Raw genomic sequence first — 23,349 nt, forward strand, 5'->3', positions numbered from 1 at the left:
ACTATTTTTACTACTTTTTGAAAGGTTTGGATTGTAATGCCCAAGGGACGCCAGGTTCAAAGTGTGAGCAGGTACAGGGGCATCAGAATTGGACAGGACGCCCATTGCATCTTAGAATAGAACAAAATAATCAATTGCTAGTTAGAATGCAACAATAATACCACATTGCTCGCTCCTGACAGATGCTGACAGTTCGTCACAGCAGGCGCTACACAAATTAACCATGACCACTGTGATTAGGATGCTAAATTAATTGTCAGGAAGTGGAACACTGGCATAAAGTATTATAATGTAAATGTAGAAGGATCAGGAACAGATGCAATACAAAATTCTGAATGTTCATTAAAATTTGAATGTAAAAATGGTATGAGGATCGGCATCTCCAAATCTGGTTCTCAGCAGGAAAGGAAAGCACCAGATTGTACACTCCGGGTAGGGATTCGAACCAGACTTTGTGACAGGTGAAGGAGTTTATGTATGTCAAGGACTTGTTCACGAGTGGATGAGAGGATGGTCATGGTCAAGGTTGTACTTTTCTTTTCTTTTTTTTTTTGATTTTTGAAGGGACAGACAGTAGGCTGACAGGAAACGGGAGAGAGATGGGGGATGACATGCAGTAAAGGCCGTGTCGGGTCCGGGAGTCGAACCCGCGGCACACTGCGACTGGATTACCAGTCCGGTGCCCAGACCGTTACGCTACGGCCTGGGCCAGTCAAGGTTGTACTTTGTTACATCTTGTGTATGGGTACATAAGAGTAAAACTTATTTTTGTTTGCCATTCCTGACATACGAGATCAGAAACGAAGCAGCAGGAGCGGTGTTGCAGTCACTGTACTGCACTGTTGTGACAAAAAGAGAGCCGAGCTGAGCAGGTTATGCTCGAGAAAGGGAAGTCTGGAAATGTCAGTTGGAACTGTTACCCCCGCGACACGATTCCGGATAAGCAGTTGAAGATGGATGGATGAATGGTATAACAAGACAACCCAGTTACAAAAACAAAAAACGAATTGAAAATTACTTCAAATGTTTATTAATCTCACCAAGCACTTTTTTCCCAGGACGTATAACCCAAATCATCTCTCACAGCAGGATGCTAACAAACACCTCCTCGTCTCTTTGTGGAGGAACGAATGGAAATGAACTCTTTAGACTGTCCATTGTCCTCCTGAGCCAATATAGAGCCTGGCTCTGCCCACAGGGCTCTTGCCTGCACAGGATCAAGCTTGGCACAGCAGGAGCTCAGATCATCTTATCAAAATCTGGGTTACCGCCAACCCACCAATCAGAATAATACATCAAAGTCACTGGGAAACAAGCATGATGCTGAGGAGACTACAGCATGTGCAGAGCACCTTGAATCACATCCCGCTCTTAATGTAAATGACATGCAAAGAAATCAGAAACAAACATTAGGTATCCACGTAATTTGGAATGGTCCTACAATATGCTGAGCCCATGTATAACATGGTCATTTCTGTTCAAGGTTCAGTCAAATAAGACCCAAAGAAATCTACCAAAAACATTTCAGTGCATTCAAGGCCCTTACATAAGGTTACTCTGTAGTCCTGTAGTCATTAGAATTTTAATTTCATTAGTGGTTTCATCTCGAAAACCTTGACAGAACCGACCGAGTGCAATTCCTTGCATTGGCAAACCAGGGGGACGGCAGCCCCAGCTCAATCTAGGACCAGGTGAAGTGATTGGGAGGAAATACCAGCTATAAGAGCAACCAACTGGCACTTGACTTGGGGCAGACACACCTGGTAAGAAGGAATCCATGAAGCAAGGAAGCCCAGTGTGGCCACCAGAAAAGGCAGACAGGCAACATACAGTGAGCCCACAGCCACGACTGCTGATGCCAGAAAGGAATGCCAAGCCCTCAGTCGTAATCAAACCTTGAAATGTCAAGGTCCCAGAGACTCACGCTCAAGAGTTACAGATCTGTAATGGTCCATTTGGAACCCTGGGGGGGGTACCTATATCCACTTTGAGAAACACTGCTCTAGATGTTAGAATCCAATCTAGAGAACCCTCATACTGAACCAGATGAGTTCAAGTGACAAAAATAACATCTTTCCTATTTTCCTTCAATATTAATATATATTTTTTTCTTTTCCCTCCGTTGGCTAATCTGATTGTGTAACCACACTTGTCCAATAAAATAAGTTCTGATTCATGACATATTGGTGACGGATATAATATGTTTAATTTATTCATTTCCTGGGATGAGTGGTTCAGCTGTACTCTGAATTCCAATGTTAACACACAGATTTAATTGATGTACTTGGCCACTGACTGAGACTTTAAACAGTTTCAACAGAAGGAAATGACACAAGGCACACATACTGTACTGTTGCTGGTTGGGAGTGCATTTTATATATAAATATAATTTAAAAACAACGTGGGAGAGAACCACCAAGCAGAAACAATTCAAACAGAGAGAGGCAAATATAAACCCAACCTCAGACACAATGGATAATGCTTGTAGTACTACGAGTTCTCTGTCTCAGTGCACATCACTTCATCATGCCATTTATTCATTCACTGCAATAATTATACAACACTGATTTCAAACAGCCCCGACATTTCATTCCATTCAATCACTTCAAAACAACATCACAATGTGCGCTTTAAAAACGGGAGTAACTGCTGAGTTAACCGCGTTGAATTCTAAAACTAGCTACATTCATTCAGTGAGGGGAGGGGAGAGAGGAGGGGGGAGATGTGGGCGGGGTCTTTGGGGAATCTGCAGTTGAGCTTTGCTTAAAGTATAGAGGATGGCTACAGTACGCACAGTTTCACACCACTGCTCCTCCTCTCCCTCGTGCTTCACACGGCGTCGTCTTCATCCTTGGCACCGTTTGCCGTCATCACGCTCTTCATTATCAACCAGCCAAGACGGGCAACCAGAGAGTTGGATCAGTCAGTCAGTCATGAAAGCAGCATGGCGTTTGTACAGGGTTTCCCTATGTGAAGTAGTAGTGTGGTGCTGCTCTCGTCTGTGCAACGCAGCATGTCATTGTGTGTGCGATGTCTCAAAAAAACACTTGCTTCCTCCACGCCAACAGAAAGACACCGTTAACACTCCAACCTGTATGGGACAACAGAAAGACACCATTAACACTCCAACCTATGTGGGACACAACAGAAAGACACCATTAACCCTACAACCTATATGGGACACAACAGGATATAAAATACACCGTTAACCCTCCAACCTATATGGGACACAACAGGATATAAAACACAAAGCCTTTCATTCAGCGTTCTACAGCTTTGTAAAAATCACAGTTGAAGGACTAATTGGATGGTTTGTATTTGGGTTGTAATATGTCAAGAAACAACACACAGTTGCAGGTGAATCCCAGAGCATGTTATGGTCTGTGGTACAGGTCAGGAGAAGTTTACCATTATTTACTGGATAATGTTAAGCAATCGCAGCTTTTCATTCTGAATCCTGTGTATGTCATAACCATCGCCTAGAGATGGATCCAGGGATTTCCCTTTCTCTACATTTGTGAGATGCCCTGGCTGTCAAGGTGAGGAGTTTGCTGTGCCAATTTAAAACGGTCTACTTTAGTCTCCTCACAGCCAGACTATTAGTCATCCTCCGTCTGGAAACCACAAATGGGGGGATGGTGTGCCATTACTACGCACACATACTGTATAAAACATGCATAAAAACACACACAATCCATCCATATACGGGGTGTAGATCTTTCCTCAATTTAAGGGCTACAACTGTGAACGCGTAACACATGCATATTATGAATGAATACATTCTCTTCGAGTCTCTCAGATTCACCTTCAAACATGAACTGACTGAGTGGAGCGCAGCACTGGGGGATGTCTCTGAGATGATGTAGAGGAGGAATACCGAAACCTCCCCACCGCACCCCACCCCATGCTCCTCCACCTCCATCCATGTGCTGCCCTCCTCCCTCCCCCGCATCCACTAACCCCCTTTAGCGGAGAGGCTCCAGGCACCGTTAAAATGTGTGGGAGACACCGGTGACTCACTCCCTTTCCTCTCCGCTCACTATTGGACGGCTATTCCATTTTCCACCTATTATCTGTAGCTAATTCAATGTGATGGCAGCAGCGGATAAGTACGAAATGATGCACTATGCTCAACAGGAGCTCTACTGAGTGAACTGCACAACCTCTGGCATAACAATGCTGTGAACGTAAACGGAGGACTGTGGCGATCAAATGGTTTCCTATTCAATTATACGGTAGTATATTGGTAGTTTAAAATAACCAGCCATGTAAACGTATGACAAATCGACTTATATAATGTAGATCGACTTGCTGCTTAATAGGGAAGTAAAATCATCGTGTCAGTACTGCGTAACATTGACGGTTTCTCCTCGTCAGACAAGCAGCGTCTGTATGTTAATGCCAGTTGAACATAGAGGGAGAGAGCCAGACATCACGATATGATGTCCCACTCTTTCAAACCTCACAAGAAGCTACACTTGTGAATGAGTCATACAGGAGACAGAGAAGGAGAGGGACAGACAGAGATGATCAGAGGGGCAGAATAGAAGACAGAAGGAAGGGCAGAACGGCAAGAAGACCGATACAGATGGATGAACTGAGGAAGAGCAATATATTGAACAAGAGACAGACACAGTCAATGGGTCGCTGCAATGTGGATACAAAAAGTAAAACAGAAGCCCAGGAGAATAAGAGAAACAGAGAGAGAGAGAACGATAAAAAATAAAAAAAAAAGTATGGGAGAAAACCCTGGAAAGCTGATTATGCAGCATCTTCCTCCCACGTACTCCACCCACCCACACTCCCTCTCTCCTCCTCCTCCCTCCTGTATAGAGTGCAGGAGGATTCCACTCTAGCCCGTCGTGTGGCCGCCACCACTCCACCAGCAGCGCTCCCCCCCACCCCCCAGCTGCGTCATCCAGCTCGTTCTACTCTGCACGCCTCCACCCACACTCCCCCTCCTAGCTCATACGTACGTCCCTGAGGGCCGAGCACAACTCTCCACGGTTCCGTTTCGCAATTAGACATAAAACGGAAGCTGGCGCGCCAGCTGGACATTGCTGTCGTTTACACTGTAAAATCCTCAGTGCCATTTTAACTTTGGAGTCTCAAATTATTAAAATAAATACATTGTGAGGATTTCACAGTGTAGGACACAACACGTTGTTTACTCCCTAGCTTGTTATGGTATTTTAATTGATGATGTGCGTTTCATTACAACTTAGAAGTTCTTCGTGCTGCCTTCCTACCTCGTCCTCGCCAAGCTTTCAGCTCCCACTAGGCGTGACCGAACAGCAACTATTTGTGCCATTTGAATTTGACAGTGTACCTTTGAAATACCCCCTTTCCCCTTCTGACGGGATCAATGTTATGTGGTTGTATTGTGTATGCAGGTGTGCATTTTGCAACTTCACCTCACCTGTCCAGTGTGTGTGCTCTGAGGCCTTGGGGAGGTCATTGCTGCTTGCAGGTGGAGAGCCTGCGGATGCGGCTGTAAGTGGACACTCCTGTCCGGGAGGGGTTGGAGGAGGAGCTGGAGAGGCGCTCGGACCGTGGCCTGGGCCTGTAGGCGGAGAGGCTCTCCATCTCCTTCTCTCCGTCGGTGCCGTTCACACACAGGCCCCTCAGTGCCAGGCCGGCCCCCAGAAGACCATGGTGGTTGTTGTTGTCTAGCCCACCCTCCTGCAGCAGTCCTGTATGGTATGACACATCACAACAACCAGGGTCAGCACCAGGGTAGATTAAAGATAGTCGAGCCGCCGTGTCTCCAGACTTTCAATTAACAATAATTAATTAATTAATCAATACTACCAAGGAGATCGAACTGGATTAGGAACCAGTTAATCTAATTAAAAAAGCAATGCATATGAAAGGGTTTTAGAACCTGAACTTGAGGGGGGGGGGGGGGCAAGGACAAGAGTAATCCTTGCCGTTTAATTTCACCAAATGAAGTTAAATAGAGTAGACTTGGATGATCAGGATCTATATCCAATTTCACATACTGCTTGTTGACTTGTTCACAAAAGAGAGGGTGGAGAAGAGAGCCAGAAAGGATGATGAGTGAGAGAGTTGAGGGCAGCTTTGTAAAAATCTAATACACAAGAGTTTGAAATGATGGATCAAGATCATTTTGTACAACATGGTCCTTGTGTTTATCCAGAGGTTATGTCGCAAACTGTTGGACAGATCAGTGCCAAGTATTGTGTACTCTTTTCAAATACATTAAATCATTAAGTCATTTATGATCCGTCAGGTGGAGGCAGACAGAAATGTAACCGTCAACCTGTTGTCCTCTTTTGGGCATGTCATTATAGGCGAGAATGTACCAACATTTTTCCAAAACGCCATTTGTCATATGACAAAGTACTGTATATACACAGTAGGTCATAAGTAGCTAAGATTATTGCGTACAGGTCAAAGTACTGTACAAGGGGATATTATCAGCTGCTTTAAATAGTAAAGCTAACAACCACAACACAAAAGCGAGACAATTTAAGCTGATTTACTTCTGAAAGGGGGCAAACATTTCTAAATGCATAATGCACAAAGTTGGTGAGATGAGCTTTGGTCATATTACTGTATGTACAGTAGCACTTTAAACCCTTTTTGAGGGCTTAAAGAAGTACATCATAAGGCATAGAAACCTTAACCATTAACAGCTTAAGTGCTCAAGACTTCTGTCTCCACACGTCTTTATAATTACACCCATAGAGGGCCCAGGACATGTGGGGACGCCTTAGGGTCTTTTTGCCCAGTGAAACCTGGCTAATGATCGCTGCTGTTGGCTATGGGGACTTTGGCACGACCTAGTCATGATTGGCTGGCGCTGCTCGAGTCTGACCCCATACTCTGAAACACAGCTTAAGCCAATGCGAGTCTGACCCCATACTCTGAAACGATGTGCAGAAGTCTCAACCAAGCCCCCAGACTTCCATTGAAGTGAATAGCGGGGGGCGGGCCTGTTGCTCTCTAGATATAATAGTATAACTCTATGGTATAATGTTTGTTTAGAGCACTTTAAACAAACATTAGTCATTACCAAGCACCCCTCACATCACACAAGTGTGATTTTGGGGTTGTAACATTTTCATGGATACATTCATGTTTGCTGACAAAAGCCTAGAAAGAATTGTGTACTAGAAGCTGTATACGTTTACAAATTCCAATCATACTAAAATAAATAGGAAATTTAAAATAACCTAATTTGCCCAAATAGGCAGCGCTCTTGTATCGACTGCCGCTTGCATCAGTAGTGTGCTGTCAGTGGTGGGTTTACTCATTAGCCTGAGCCATAAATAAGTAATCAAAGCTAGAGCCGTGACATTCCACTCGCCCTTATCACTAGCCTCCACCTATCAATCCTACATGGCATGGATGAGCAAACACATGCACAGAAATGTGTAATCCACCCCCAACCCAAATACACAGAGCCCAACCCCCACCATAATTGTGGATCATATGTACAGCTGGGATATGGAACCCCTGCCAGTCACATGCAGTAGCTCCAGATCTGACCATATTAGGTGCAAACTAAAAGGGAAAAGAATGAAAGCAAATGAGAAAAGATGGTGGGTTAAGGTGATACTAAAGAGGGGGGAGGTTGGATGTGTGGGAGGGCAGAGACACAAGATGGAGAAAGGGAAACATACAGTCGGTGCGGGTGTGACTAAACTGACTGCAGCAGAATGACTCACCCAGTTGCTATGGCAACCTAAAGACTCGCTCTCCTCTAATGGCCGATTTGGGCTACTAGTGAGCGACGGCTAACAGGGAGAACATGCACATTTCCGGGAATCATTGCGAGAAGGGTTGCAGAGGCCATTGTGTGGGCACGCACACTTAAGGGTTCACACACAAACACACACACACACAGACCCCCCCCCCCCCCCCTCAGCACTGCAGTTAAAAACCTATGGCTGCTTTTTCACTGTAGTGGGTTGAATTGAAGCAAAACAGGCTCTGTGTGGGCTCAATTCTAATACTCTTGATAGGCAACAGCTTTATAGGGTACAAAGTCCAGCCTCCCTGCACACAACTAAAACCCCATTAGTAATCCAGTAAGAATAAATACACCCTAAAACAGATTTTGGATGCGTTTGCACTTTACAGCATTTTCTATAATGTTGTTTCATCTAGCTTTGTGTTCATCAATAATTGTTTCTCCCAAAGATACAACTGAACTGTGGATTATTACTGCACATTTCATTATCTTGGTCAGTTTCTCTTTTGTACCTTGGAAATACATTTTCAGAATAGAATGGGACCTTCAAATGGAGGCTGGTTGTCGGTCAAAGTTCCTGGTAGATTTAATAGACAATTTTGTACCAAGCTGCAGCCCAAATGCACTGGTGGTGACCGTTGTTAACCATTATGGCCCCGCCCTGGCTCTAGTGACTGGGAGATGAACATGACAGGCCGGCAAGTAACAGGAATAATCAAATGCAGACAGACGTCAATGAACATCGTAGGACAGTAACGGAAATAATCCAATCATAACAGAGTCTCGAACAGACGTCAACTATGCGACACTGTAAACACAGCTGAATGGAATTAGGTGAAAATAGGTTGCCTTCACTTTGGATGGAAGGGGATGGAATCTAATTTCCTGCCACACATACGGAGAATTCCGGTCCCAGCATACTCAAGCTACAATGAATTGGCAAAGGAAAATTATGCCTGGCATACTGGGGGCGGGGAAATCAACAAACAGGAAAAGAAGAGTGATGCTCCTCCTGATTTAATTGGGTCCTATGTGGACACATAGTCACAATCAAGGCCAGCTCATAACATTCTACAGTAGGAAACAGATACAGTAAATGTTCCTATTGAAAGACTAACATAGTAAACCTCGACATAAGACTAATAAATATACATAATTTCCCCAGCGACAGATCTGGCCTGCAGGGCTGATGTGTAATAAGGCAGAATAAAGGGACCATTTCCTTAAGTTGAATGGAAAGTCAATGATAGGAGGCTGATTGAGAGTGGTTTCCGAGGGCCTGTTACAGTACATTGCAGCCTGTCCTTATGTCACCTCCTCTGACTCACCACGTCGACTCATCATCGCAATTATGAGGGGAAGATGGGGGAAATAAATGGAATTTCATAATTGCAGAGGACGTCCAGTATCGATCGCATGGAAGAGAAAGGTTTTATAATAAAAGAAAAGGTCATGAATGCTCATTGCATCTAGTTCCCGCACTCCAGTGATCTTCAGTGTTTTAAAGACACTTTAGACCCTTAACTGAATCTAGCCCCATGGACAATTTGAAAGCAAAAACTGGAAGAAATGAGTGCCGACTAATTGCAATGAAAGGGCATACAAATGATAGAGGTAGAAGGAAACCAGCTTTCAAAGATACTTCGTGCGGCATACCTCTTGCCAAAACAAAGTTTGACGAGGTAATTACTAATAAGAAAGGACGTCATGGCAGAGAAAATTAACTCATCAGGGACACCCTGGACAGAAACATACAATACAATGATTTTTACACTTTTACACTTCTCATTGTTTAGAGCATTTAAAAAGAGTGCTTTAAGGCAAAAACCATTTATCATGCACCAAAATAAAGCTCTTCTCCCCTGCAGATAATATGCCGTCTGTCCTTTATCCAACAGCTAGGTCAGATCATACAGACAAAGAAACTGTCAGCCAACGCAGGGAAGCTGGAAGTACCCTCACTAAAAACGCCGGGACAACGCTCCACACGTCCCAGACTCTTCTCCCTTCTGGCTCCAAAACTGTGGAATGCACTTCCCATTGCAGTCAGAACTGCAGCATCACTCCCAATCTTCCGCCGTAGTCTGAAAACCCACCTTTTCAGACTCGATCATGGCCCATAGCACTTACCCTACCCCCTTAGATAGCACTTCCGTAGACTTAGATAGCATTTGATACAGACTTATAGCATGTTATGTAGACAGCACTATAATTGCATTGTATATAGTCATAGCACGCCATAGTACATATGTATAGCATAGTAGTATATATGTATAGTTTCATTATATAGATATTCCACTGTTACTTTCTTAGCTTACGCATGTTTCATGATAAATGCTTTTATGTGATGTATTCCCATGCTTTTGTTCTTGCTTAATGTAAGTCGCTCTGGATTAAGAGCGTCTGCTAAATGCCTAAATTGTAAATTGTACTAAGCAGACCCCAAAGACAGAAAAACACAGTGACGTACAGAAAGCTCTGCTAAACAGCATAGCACATTAGCCCCAGACGATAACCTAGTCTGCCATTAGCCCATCTACTGCCCAGCCCTGTCAGGACAAATGGCTAGACACTAGAGAAATCAGTGTTTTCCCCCAAAAAGAGTACCTCTCTTGGTTGGCAACAAGTACAAAAGTGTCTGGCTTTAAGATTACCGATGTTATGAAAAGAGTGGAAGGGAGGGAGAAGTGGAAAAAAGAAAGACTAAAGGGACTGTGGGAGGGGGAGAGGCAGTGTGTGTGTGTGTGTGTGACAGCTGAAAAACAGAGAAAAAAAGTTTTGAAATGGAGGGAATGCATGAAGCGAGACTTAATTAGCACTCTTCTGATGAAAGATATTGGTTACCACAAGGCAACAAATGTGTCTAGACATTATTAAAAAAAAAAGGTCATAAGTGCAACAATATCAGACGCATCCAACATATTTGTCTCCACCAGGCCGAAGGCATGGGGGGAGAGTATGTTTTGCACTCTGTCCGTGTGTGTGTGTGTGTGTGTGTGTGTGTGTGTGTCTGTCAGTCCTTCCATTACCAGATAATCTCCGGCACCGTTGGCCCGATCCATGCCAAACTGTGCACAAACACTCCCTGGATGCAAACAACGAACCTCTGCTTCAATTATTCCACAACGGCTTGTTAGAACACCACCATGAGGCAGATTTTGGCAAAACACATTTCTGTAGATTACTCATACACATTTTATCCCAAATTCCCAAATCAACCTAAAAGAACTACAAGACAAAATAAAAACACTTAAAACAAAGAAGGCCTGTGGGGCAGACGGAATTCTAAATGAAATGATAAAATTCACCAACCTCAAATTCCAACTGGCCATATTAAAACTCCTAAATATCGTGCTCAGCTCTGGGATTTTCCCCAGCACATGGAATCAAGGGCTGATAACGCCACTCCACAAAAGTGGAGACAAATATGACCCAAATAACTACCGCAGGATTTGTGTAAACAGCAACCTCGGAAAGATCCTCTGCATGATCCTCAACCACAGAATTCTAAATTTCCTCACTGAAAGCAATGTCCTGAGCAAATCACAAATTGGCTTTCTACCAAATTATCGCACAACAGACCACATTTACACTCTCAACACCCTAATTGACAACCAAAACTAGAATGCTATCTGGCCCTAAACAGAGAATACACAGTGGCAGAATACCTGAGCACCGTGACCGACCCAAAACAAAGAAAGATCTTAACTAGGTACAGACTCAGTGAGCACAGTCTCGCAATCGAGAAAGGCCGTCATAGGCAGACCTGTATCCCGAGAGAAGACAGACTATGCACCCACTGCACACAAAATTAACTGGAAACCGAGCTACACTTCCTAACCATCTGTCCATTGTACCAAGACATCAGAGACACATACTTCCCACAGATTACAACCACACACAGAGATTTTGAAAACATGACCAATGACAAAAAACTCCCATATCTGCTGGGCGAAGTACAACAATGTGCAAACACAGCAGCAAGATTTGTGAGTTGCTGTGATAGAAGGATATCAAATGGAACACAACCACCCTAAAGACTAATCATTGTGTATATTCCTGCACTATACCTGCATTGAGTGACCTTGGTACATAGAATTTGATCTATTGAAGATTCTGACCTTCAAATGTACATCATTGTTCTTTCTGCTTTGGCAATGTAAACGTATATTTTCTCATGCCAATAAAGCCCTTTGAATTGAAATTGAATTATCCATACATCACACAATTCGGTATACACTATGTCCATAGTCATGTGATCAACACGGATCTGCACCATTTCCCATCTTCCATTTCCCATCTTCCATCCAAATGGCGCAATAACAGGGCAATTCCAGTTTTTACCTATAACTGCATTGATCTGTGTACAACTTTGTATGCGCACTCCCTAGAGGCCATGGAAAAACATTTTCCCTGCATCCCTCCACATCTGCCGGTTATAGCGCCACCATGATGACGATTTATGCAAAACGCATTGTTTGTATCTATCTTTTGAAATGATGTTCCCTTGGCTTTGGCCATCACACTAACCTGTGGGAGTGAAGCCATGCGAGTACATGACGTCATTGTCACCATAGAAAAGCTCATCTTCCTCATCCTCCTCTTCATCCACTTCCCCATAACCATGCAGGTGTTCCAGGTAGGGGACCACTGTCATGCTGCGCCAGGGGTCCCTGCAGTCAGCGCTGGGGGGCAGGGGCACAGGAGGCTCCGTGGCTGGGTGCCTCTTCCTCACCCAGCTGAAACACAGGAATGCAGGCACTAATTAATAGGGCTGTAGTCAATCAGTTGAATCGATTATTGAACGACTTGTGATATCTACAAATAGTATATATATATATATATATATATATATACACACACGTATACATACATACACACACACACACACATACATTACTCCAAAATAAAAATCACAAGCACATGAGAGTCTTAACAATCACACATGATGTTTGGCTAACAATTATGTTTGGCTAGTTCGTCAAAAAAAACTACACTGCCAAAGTTCTTATGATTCTTATAGACATATACTAGCTGACATAAAAGTTCATGTTTGGTTGGAGTATGCTGCAGCCTTTACTCCATTAACATCCATTATTATTATTTCTTCGCCTCAATTAGAGATAGATACAACTTGGACATTACACACACCAAAACAACACAAGCTTGTATTCACTGTATGAAATTTTCACTGCAGCAATCCACATTCTCAGTAGGTGCCTTTTCTTCCGTTAATACGGTATGCTATTAAATGCGAAAAATGGCCACATCACATGGCCTTCCAATTGACAAAAAAAGTAAATTCTCCTCCAACCCGCTTTGTGTAGCGTGCTGCATTCTCTTTGAGAGAGAGATGTGAGTAATGTTTAGAGGTGGAGGGATGAGGAGACCTTGGCCTTTTGTTTCATAACTCCAGAGTCGTGAGCGACACAGGGGCACGAAGTAGGTAGTCATTGCAGTTGGTTAACAATGTGTGGACGGTGAGAGTGGAGTGTGTGATGAGTGGGAGTATGTGTATGCACAAATTGACCAATGTGGGATTGCATTATTACATGTATTGTACACTTCTGCTTTTTTCTGTTTTTCATTTTAACATTCAGGTCCAATATGTGCAAGACTGAAAATGTTTTTCGGGTGGAAAATGCCCACATTAAATCGCCTGCTGAGTGTTTAGACAATCCAGAATGTGAATTTACACAGTTTCACAAATTTCACAAAGTTATGGCGTAAGGGTCCATTTGGCTACAGTTGTTACACTCTCAGAGTTAAATTAACACTCAGGATTGTCATGTACAGGGTAACAATCATCAATGTGGTACCTCCACACTCCAGTTAGTTGCATACAAATAATTAACAATTACATCACAAAAAGGATGAATTACACAAACCAAATAGAATGAATGGCCATGAGCGGAGCATAGAAAATGATTGCTGTGGTTATTGACATTTATTGGAATCACATCATTCTGGTTTATTCACTTGAACATTATCACATTAAAACGGCATCCCCCTCTAGCCCATTGTTAGTCGCAGTCAATGTTCATATTTACACTCAGCAAAGTAATTAATCCTCAAGACCCATCTGCCCTTTTGCTTGTTTAAATATTTATACAACAGTCTCTTTTTTTCCATGTACCATTTCCTCCCCCACTGTTGCTTATTCTGGCTGAGGCATCATGTAAATAGAAAGCTGCCACATATGACAGACAGGTTTGATTCTGGAATGATTCATAGTTGGAGTCGATGAGCACACAAGTACACTCGAGAGGTAGGCAAAAGAAGGCTCGTGCGTGCGTGTGTGTTGGGGGTGGAAGGGAAAAGCAAGAAGAGGCACATTATTAATGCTAGGAATTACCTGTGTGTACAAACTGCCAGTTTGCATCATTTCTATTAAGAGGCAATTTCACACTGAAAACAGTGAATGAAAATGATATATGATTATAAAGCCGCTACGTAGTGTGGAACAGAATCACGACATTCCCTCCTCCCACTCCCTCGCTTTCCTTTTGTCTTTTACAACACCAGAACATAGATACGCTTCAGTCATTTGTTGCCATGGCAACTGTAGCCAGCACTGGCAAGAGCATCAGTGCTTGTGTAGTCAAGAGTCTTGAAAGGGCTAGTTCAAAGAGAGGCAGGCAAGTCATCTGCAGGAGACAATTTTAACATTTAACGTACTTTGCTTTTCCTTGTTTTTTCTTTCCGTTTTTACACATTTCACTAACACTCAGACAAAGTGAACAACAATTTAATGGGATACACGGCTGCCTGCCATAGAGATAACCCCAACAGCAGCAGCTAGGCCATTCAACGCTCACTAAGAATATCAGATGTACAAGCTCGCAGTGCTGCATAAAGTGACGCTCTTTGAGCTTGTATATCTGACATTTTTGAATAGCCAATGCAAAATGACACGGCTGCTTTCCTGTTTTTAATGGGTTAAAGCTTAAATCAAAATAATGCTGTCCACAGAGGGCATGGTGGCGTCAATACGAAGACAAACCAAAAAGAGTGAGGATCCATGCAAAATGTTGCACACAAGGAAAGCTTGTTTCCTCAAACACATTACGCTAATTGTGTGCCTCACACACGATGTGACCATCACTTATGGCGCTGTAGTGAGAGCAATTTCATCTGAAATTTAATTTGCACTTAATTTTTGGAGCACTCTCTCTCCTTGGCATGTGTGGAACTTGTTGTGGAAGATAAGTTGAACCAGCATCTGAACTGTAGCAATAAGTTGCAGCAGTGGCGTCACTGACAAGATGGAACAGGATGACTTACTTATGCTGTCTGATGTGTTGTATTGAGAACCTCTTTGCAGGGTCATACTCCAGCATTCCTGGAATAGTCAAAAGTAAGCCATTGTCAATTTTGGTGTGATGTAAGGACAAGCGAACAGACATGTTGTGTGTAACCCAGTGGTTCCCAAACGTTTTAGCTCGAGAGTCGATACGCAAAAGATGTATTAAAAAAGAAATATATATATACTTTTTTTTTGTGCAACTTTACATACAGTAGTACACATAGTACATGCATAAACTTCAGTATTCATTTACGATATATTTTCTCTATTATTAAGGTTATTTTTGCAGTCAAGTTTGTATTGGGGGTGGGGAACGGGAGCAGGGCGAGGTCCCGAGACATGGCCAAAGCATTTCCGGGGGTCCCCAGCCAAAAACGTTGAGAACCCCTGAGCTAATAGACCCAGGCTATTTTTGAGGATTCTTGCCTATAATGCCATGCCAAAAAAAAGGGACACAAAGGTAAATGTGGTTAAGTGGGACTCTTACCACTGAGTAGGCTTGAGAGGAGAGGGTGGCACTCCTCTGGGATGCTGCACTCCCCTTTCCCAATGTTCTCAAAGAGCTTGTAAATGTTATCACCTTCAAACGGGTAAAGACTTGTCGTGATGTTGAATCTAAAAGAGAAAGCAGGATATAGTCAACCTACAAAAATCATGGATAAAATTCAACTGGAGAACATTGCTAGACAATCTGATTGGTTGCAGTTTATCGTTGGGGGGGGGGGGGGGGGGCACTACCCACAGTTAGCTGTGTTGCTCATTTTGCACAATCCTTAAATTATGTTACACCTCGGTGTAAAGGTGAAAAGTCAGGCTTTCCAATGATATATCACATACAATACTAATTGGTATTATTAAAGGGGAGAAATAATCAACCAAAATAAAGTTTGCTGGTTGCTATGTAAACATTTTAACATGGTTGGTGATACATGGACGATATTGGTTCTTTATGGCAATACTATGATTCAATGATTTAAAATAGATACTATTTAGCAAAGAAATTAAATCTGTGTGAAACACAGATAGGGGTATGAATATGGATATAAATAAGTAAACCGAATCTCTGGCAAATACATAGACATTATACTTGGACACATACAGACAAACCTGTACCTTGACATGAACACAGAATACACACATTTATCGATAGACAAAGTGTGTGCCCAAAAACTTCGAATATATTATGGCCTTACAGTGTGACACCAGCTGACCAGATGTCAACCTTGAACCCTGAGAAAGAGTCCAAGCCATTGGCTATCTCTGGGGGTTGGAAGGCTGGAGAGCCCTGGCTTGTCCTACATGTGTCATCTTCTGCAAATGGCTCCAACGCCTGGAGGGAAACATGGTAGTACACATCTTAGTACTCACTTCAACATTAATTCCCTCATAAAGATCAAGCTTCATGCTGTTCACACTATTTTCAGTAATTCAAAGTGAGGTTTGATCATGGTCATCATCAACACTAATAACAAAAAAGCTATTCAAATACCAATATTAATAGTGTCTGACTCTTAATATGACTGACCTCTGCAACACCCAGATCAGAGATTTTGAGAGCCCCATCTGTGGTAATCAGCAGATTCCCCGGTTTGATGTCTTTGTGAACGATGCCCTGGCCATGCAAATACTCCAAACCATCCAGCAACTGGCAGAAGTAACTAAACAGACCAGAAAGACAGCTATACTAGAGCAGCCATTTAAGTGCAACAGATATTTGATGGCCATTATTGTGGTAGTAGCAAATAAATTACCCATGAGATTGATAAATTGGAAACCTTTTCTCAGGGACACTATCAAGCATTTCCTGCATCCCACAGACACAATACTCCATCACCATATACGTAACACAGTTAAGGAAATTAGCAATTAAGATGCTATTAAGATACACTAAGCACAGTATTCGCGTCGCTCTGTTCCACATCACAATCATCGTTTTAAAAGATGTTTGAGAAGCATTAAAAATATACATTTACTTTAGAAGACAATAACTGTAGACATGACACTATTTTGGTCAGCCATGTATTGACTGGCAAAGCAGGCATTGGGCCTGCTTTGCTGATCAATACATGGCTGACCAAATAGTCTGATCAATAAAACTCTACAAACAACATTGATTGAACAGGCATCTTGAAAATAATCCAGCACACTGCTTCTTCAGACAATCTTGCAAATGTAAATTATAGACTCAACAACCCACTCACTGATTCAACAACCTCTGATAGATATGTGTAGTTGAATACATATATGTTTTACACCTGTCTGGAGCTTGGAGAGACTGGGAGCCTATACAGAACAGAGTGAGCGATGCATCAGCCCATCAGTTAGAAAGCTTTATGAATGTGGGAGCATGAGACCAATATATTTCCTACCACCGGGGAGGTGTGGAGAAAGGCACACTAGCACACAGGCAGGAATAATGACAGTCACTATGACAGAGGGAGTCCCTTAGTCACGACTTTGCCAGTGTCCATCTCTCACACTGGAGAGGGAGGGAGCGAAGAGGAGGGAAGAGAGAGAAATGTGAAGCGAGGAGGAATGGTAAAGAGCAAAAGAAGAAGGGAGTAAGGTTGAGAGAGAGATAGGCGAGGAGGAATGGTAAAGAGCAATGGAACAAGGGAGTAAGGGAGAGAGAGAGATAGGCGAGGAGGAATGGTAAAGAGCAATGGAACAAGGGAGTAAGGGAGAGAGAGAGATAGGCGAGGAGGAATGGTAAAGAGCAATGGAACAAGGGAGTAAGGGGGGGGGAGGGAGAGAGAGAGCAGTGTCAGAGCAGCGACGTGCACCTACATTAAACAGCCCCATTAATTATGGGCCGGAGGGGCACATGATCGACATGAAACACCCACGGAAGGAGGGGTTGAAGGAGAAAGAAAGTTGTTATGGAGGGGCTGCGATGGACGGTCTACGTCACTTGTCCTGCCCTCATTGCCGGTTCAATCAGTAACGCAGGAAAATAAATTGAGTGGATAGATGATGCAGCCTTCAGCCAGGCTGGGGCAGGCAGGGCAATTACCACTGCCGAGACCAGTTTAGTTGGCAGAACACCACAGTGACTTCCGACAAGACTGTGGGTGGGTATAGGGAGAAAGGAGGGAGTTGGAGAGAGCCAAGAAATGACAGATATACAGAGAGAATGAGAGAAATGTCTCCTTGATATTCTGCTTGTAGATTAAATTCTGTGTGTGGCATTCTTCTGGACAGATTAAATGTTACCAATGTTGTGAGTAAAACCACTTTTGAACAGAGTTACTATAGACCAAACAAACACTCTTTTGTGCAAATAATGTGGAGACTTTCCTAATGCCCTGAAGATTGCGGTCAGATTGAAATGTTGATTCGTGATAAATAACGTTTTGCGCCAAGGCTACAAAAACTGCATTTCCTTTACTACTTCCAGACTCAATTTATTTTATACTGCTTTTGTTTAATCTAAATAACAGATAGTAACCATCATAGCAAATGTACTGGTACTATACTTACGATATTGACAAGATAAGGGGAAAAAGAGCTGTGGATCACACTATAGAAATCACACAGAACACCATGATACAGAAATGCAATTACCAAGTTAATCTGGTTGAATCTGTCAGACAGGACTGAATCCATTAACTCAATTAAATGTGACTCAGCAACAGCAGTAAAATCATGTAGGCTAGAGTTCATAACTACCGTATGACTATACAGTATAGTCGCCTCTGAAATGTCAACTGCTGATTTTCAGGGTGTTGAACATATGACAGAAAGAAGCATCTAAAATAGTATGTGGTGGGCAGCTGACCAGCTCAAGGTCAAATTTCGGGCCCGTTTAGGCTAATGGCAGACACAAAGGCTAATGAGTTTCATGAAGTGAGGGGATTTGCAACAAGCCCATTATGTTGAGCTTTCCTTTTCCCATTTAACAGGTAGACACTACCCTCCGCTGGACATTTCTATGAACTACAACTAGAGCTATGATATTACTGCAGTATGTACGAGACTTGTTTCCGCCTGATCTTTAATGTGAATAACTGGCATTTAAACCTACAGATAAGTTGGTGACTGACTAATACAGTCTCTGTATCAGCATTAAAAAGGATATATCTTCTGTTTCTCCTCGTTGTACAAAACATCCACCAGTTGAATCACATTTTTGTGCCGCAACCTTTGTAGCAGTTGGATCTCCCTGGAAAACAATACATAAAAGTGTCATGTCTACCCCAACAGGTTAGCAACTTTTTAAGGATGATAGTACATCAAAAACAACAACCCAGAACCCATAGCTTGGTAATGTATCTGTACGTAACAAAAGTACAGCTACATACTTTTTGACATTTGCCTCTCCATTGGGTATCCGCCTGAGCTTCTTCTTCTTAAGGATCTTCACAGCTCTCCTGCAGAGCGTTTCAGAATCCAGCATCTCTTTCACTTTGCCATAGGATCCCTCGCCCAACAGGTCTCCCATCAGGTACTTTCCTATCAGCTTGGCCCGCTTCCTCCTAGGCTGGTAGATGACCTCGGCAGAGTCTATTCTGTGGATGAAGGTGTCCATGCCCAACAGTTGGTTTGCTAGGTAACCCATATGAGGGAGGTCCTCTGCACTCATTGCTGCACCGCGCCTGATGTAGGCCTACGTTTTTAGACACAAATGGCTTTTACAGTGACAGTTGACTCGGTCTCAGAGAGCCCGATTTATTGTGTGAAAGGCTCGCAAGAACACTAGTAAGCAGAAATTAAAATTTGCGATAATGTGCAAGAAATTAAGATTAACCAGCCAACTGAACTATGACGCTGAACACTGTGTGGATCTGTTGAGAGACCTCAGACAATACGAAGTGAGCTTTCTTCACGTGTCAACCATATCCTTGTAAGACTGGGGATTCCCGGTGACATGAAGTCTGCATTGTTCTTCTTGACTTGTGAAATTTGATGAAATACCGCTGGGATCCTTCTGCCCTTTACTTTGAATGTGTACTAGGTTTTTAGAAGATAGCTGCACAAATCCCACGTGGATAGCGCATTGTGTCAGGGACAGGTGTGGACAATATCTTCTTTGCCGATCAATTTACCGGGGTCCTCCTGTAGATTGAAAGACATGTTAAAGGTGATAGTACATGCACATCGACTCTAGCCCAGGTGCTAGACAAACGGCAATACAGGAGGAAAGAATAGAGTCCGCAACAATGGTGGTAACGATACTCAGCTCCACTGGTTTATTAAGATTCAACATTTTGATCACTAGGATCGTCTTCAGGAAGAAGATCCTAGTGATGGAAACGTTGAATGGAGCTGGAGTGGAGTTAGTATCATTACCAGTGTTGTGGTCTCTATTCTTTCCTTCAAAGACATGTTCCCTTAGTAATGCTAGCACTAAGTTCTTTACTCAACGCTATGGCTGTCACGATTACAACATTAAAGCTGACAATTAATTATCATACAAATAATTGTGATTAACGATGTAATTGTGCAATTGGCATTTGCCTTTTAGGCTTCGTATAATACAAATTTACACCTAGGCTGATATGACAAATTTTTAATAGCGTAAGTAGCTGATATACCAGCTTTTAGATCACGTATTTTTTGTAAAGATTAATATTTTTCAACATGGAAACGAGTATGCTAAATAATTGCGATTATCTCAAATAATTGGGAATAGAATAGGCGATTATGTAATAATAATGAAAGGCCTGTCGCCAACGCATGCGGGGTAAAGCCGGTAGGTAATTGTAAATATTCAGCAACGTGATCTAAAAGTTAAAAGACCATCTCTGCAAACAATTACGTTCCAGGTATACCTGCATACTGTCACAACACATCGGTGTTGTAGGGCAGGCTACTGTATGAAGTAATTGGTTGTCATATAACTGTCAACTGACAGCCTTAACTACCTCTACTGACATTGCGCCGGCCACCATGCACTGCAGCAGTATTACATTAAACGGTGTTAAATTACCCTACAGCAATTTTGTTCACTTATTTTTTAGCTTAGGTTAAATACTAGATAACTTCAAAGACCAACACTAGAGCTAGCTATAGCTAGCTAGCTATGACCTGTCTGTATCCCGGGCCGATTCCCGAACCTATCTGGCTAACTTAGGTTAGCTATGATTAATCCGACTCAACCCGTGACAACTACGCATATATTTACAGTCCACAAACCTACATGTAAATGGTCGTTATTTAAACTAGTAAAAATGTTACCCTTTGTCCGTAAGACTTATTTAAAGTAAAGCTTGTCAGAAGACAGCGCCGTTAGTAGATCTTACCAAACGCAGCTAGCGTTAGCTGTAAAGCGAGCAAGCCTCCAAAGTGTTTACATACGCCGTAACGCCATGCTGGCTTCCGCCGCATGCAAATCTGACTAGACCGCAAGGCATTGTGGTATTTAGGATAATTAAATGTTAGGCCCCATTTATAACTTTGTACAAAATCTAACTCTATGGGCCAATTTGCCAAATACTGTCTATTTGCCATGGTTCTCAAATTTTAAAATTTCCCCGTCTCCCCTTAACTCTGACAGTATACAAATGGAAGTACTATAATGTCCGAGTAGACTTGTAAGGGTCAATTTAGCCCCCCTGCCTAAAGGCATACATATTCAGAGAGTCCCTGTTGGATTTATTTCCAACTCCACCTTATCTTTTCTTCCTTTGAACCGTGAGAAACCTCAATCAAGACCACCCAAAAGTATTCACCCAAAAGTATTCTCTCTAGTGAAACCAGAGAGGAAAAAGACCTTAAAAGAATTTTCACACAGGAATACCATGTAAATCAATCGGATCTTTAGTGAAGTTCTTCAGGTTCAGGTTGTACTATTGTTGAGAATATCAAGGAAGTACGAGAGAGAATTCTCCGTACTGTAAGTGTTTCTGAACAATGTCACATCATTTTGCACAAACATATATACTGAAAAACAGGTCATAGATACAGAATTCAGCTGTCACATTTCCATAGGTCGAGAGGGCCCCTACAGAGTAGAGTGTCATCAGACTGTCATGAGCATTCGATAGTCTGAATCCTGTTTTTGTCTTTAATCACGTTCCGTGATTAGGATTCTGTTGTTGACTCCTTATCTCAGGGGGTGAGAGTGTATTGTCATGTCGTTCTCCATTTTTAATCTTATTTCCTTTTGGTACAATGGTCAATCTGGAGTGGGCGACAGCTGATAATAGAATTAATACACATGCAAATATTGATATGACATCACTGGGTGACAGGGCAGTCCTGTTCAAAAGATTTACAAGGTATTTTTTAACATAGTAATAAGATGTGAACATCAGTCCCTAGAATCCACTCTGAGAACCACTGTAGTAAACAACCTGTGCATAATTTGTATGATTCTTTAAGGGTACGATGCGTTTAGTTTAAGTTTCTTGCATTGAAAGTGGATTTTGTTATTTCACACCTAAAATTATATAGTCTATGCCCCTTCTCAAATCCCCCCTTATCCCTGGCCACTATACTAGTTAAATAGACTGTGGCATTCTGCTTAAAGTGCTGTGATTATAGGGAACGATACATCATAAAATAAATGTGATGAACACTGCAATCCTACATTTTCACCATGCCATGTCAACTTTTGTCACTAGATGGCAGTACCGTTCAATGTTATTTTTTCATTTTATTTATTTTCTGATATGACCAAAGAGCTCCACACACCTGCCCCATGAAAGGGGGGCACTCCATTTCAGATGTCATCCAGTAGTGTCTTCGTGTTCCATCATGCTGCAGTGTCACACAGAGTTCCCCCACTTGAAAGGGTCTTACATGTCTGGAGACCGGGCAAAGTAATCTATAATAAAGATCATACATAAGTGTGTGCGCTCCAAATTCCCCACCATGCTGAATTCATTTGTATGGCTTGGCAGTGATGATCCAAACCATGTGAGGAGCTGAGTGGATCTGCAGAGACCCAGTGAAGAGGCAGGGCCACCCACAGTCACCGCTCACTTCCCTCTCTTCTCCTTTCCTCTCCTCCTGGGTCAGGCAGCATTCCTTTGGTACCCTGGGGATCCTCCACTGCTCCATGCAACAGAAGGCAACATCATTCTCGAAGACACAGCTACAACAGCATATGCTACTTTCATTTAACGCTACGATCAAAGGGACAGCATAAAAACATGGTGACAGGCAGATGGGGAGACTGACATTACTTTGGCTTACAGCATATACCCCACAGGGAGGGGAGGTGAATGAGTGCAGGCAGAAGAAAAACAGTAGAGTTGATGCTGTTGTTAAAGTTTATCTGATTGTGAGAGTCAAATGTGATCATGCTTTATGTAAACCTGTCACAATCCCAGAGAGCCATTTTGTGGAGAAATTAACAGGATAATATTACAAAAATACA

The 23,349-nt window shown here is 42.6% G+C and overlaps 1 protein-coding gene across 6 annotated transcripts; it reads right to left on the bottom strand.

Annotated features, from left to right (window-relative positions):
- Window positions 1–1,007: 1,007 nt before the first annotated feature.
- LOC310859789 (serine/threonine-protein kinase STK11-like) lies at window positions 1,008–21,401 on the bottom strand. Of its 6 annotated transcripts, XR_014569339.1 has the most exons (12): window positions 21,269–21,401; window positions 19,328–20,081; window positions 19,105–19,188; window positions 16,778–16,867; window positions 16,552–16,684; window positions 16,220–16,356; window positions 15,514–15,641; window positions 15,005–15,062; window positions 12,251–12,459; window positions 5,420–5,693; window positions 1,757–3,091; window positions 1,008–1,717 (listed from the first exon to the last, which is right to left on the bottom strand). XR_014569339.1 is itself a non-coding variant. In XM_083766528.1 (11 exons), exons 2-10 carry the CDS (start codon window positions 19,606–19,608, stop codon window positions 5,455–5,457), a joined length of 1,359 nt encoding a protein of 452 aa, XP_083622654.1. In that variant the 5' UTR covers window positions 19,609–20,081; window positions 21,269–21,401; the 3' UTR covers window positions 1,008–3,091; window positions 5,420–5,454. The 6 variants fall into 6 exon arrangements, 5 of the variants coding, with proteins under 5 accessions (XP_083622654.1, XP_083622656.1, XP_083622655.1 ...); XM_083766528.1 differs by having other exon boundaries at window positions 1,008–3,091; XM_083766530.1 differs by having other exon boundaries at window positions 1,008–3,091; window positions 5,415–5,693.
- Between the last annotated feature and the right edge of the window lie 1,948 nt (window positions 21,402–23,349).

The sequence above is a fragment of the Protomyctophum parallelum genome (genome assembly GCF_964188405.1).
Source record: "Protomyctophum parallelum genome assembly, chromosome: 6".
Lineage (NCBI taxonomy): Eukaryota > Metazoa > Chordata > Actinopteri > Myctophiformes > Myctophidae > Protomyctophum > Protomyctophum parallelum.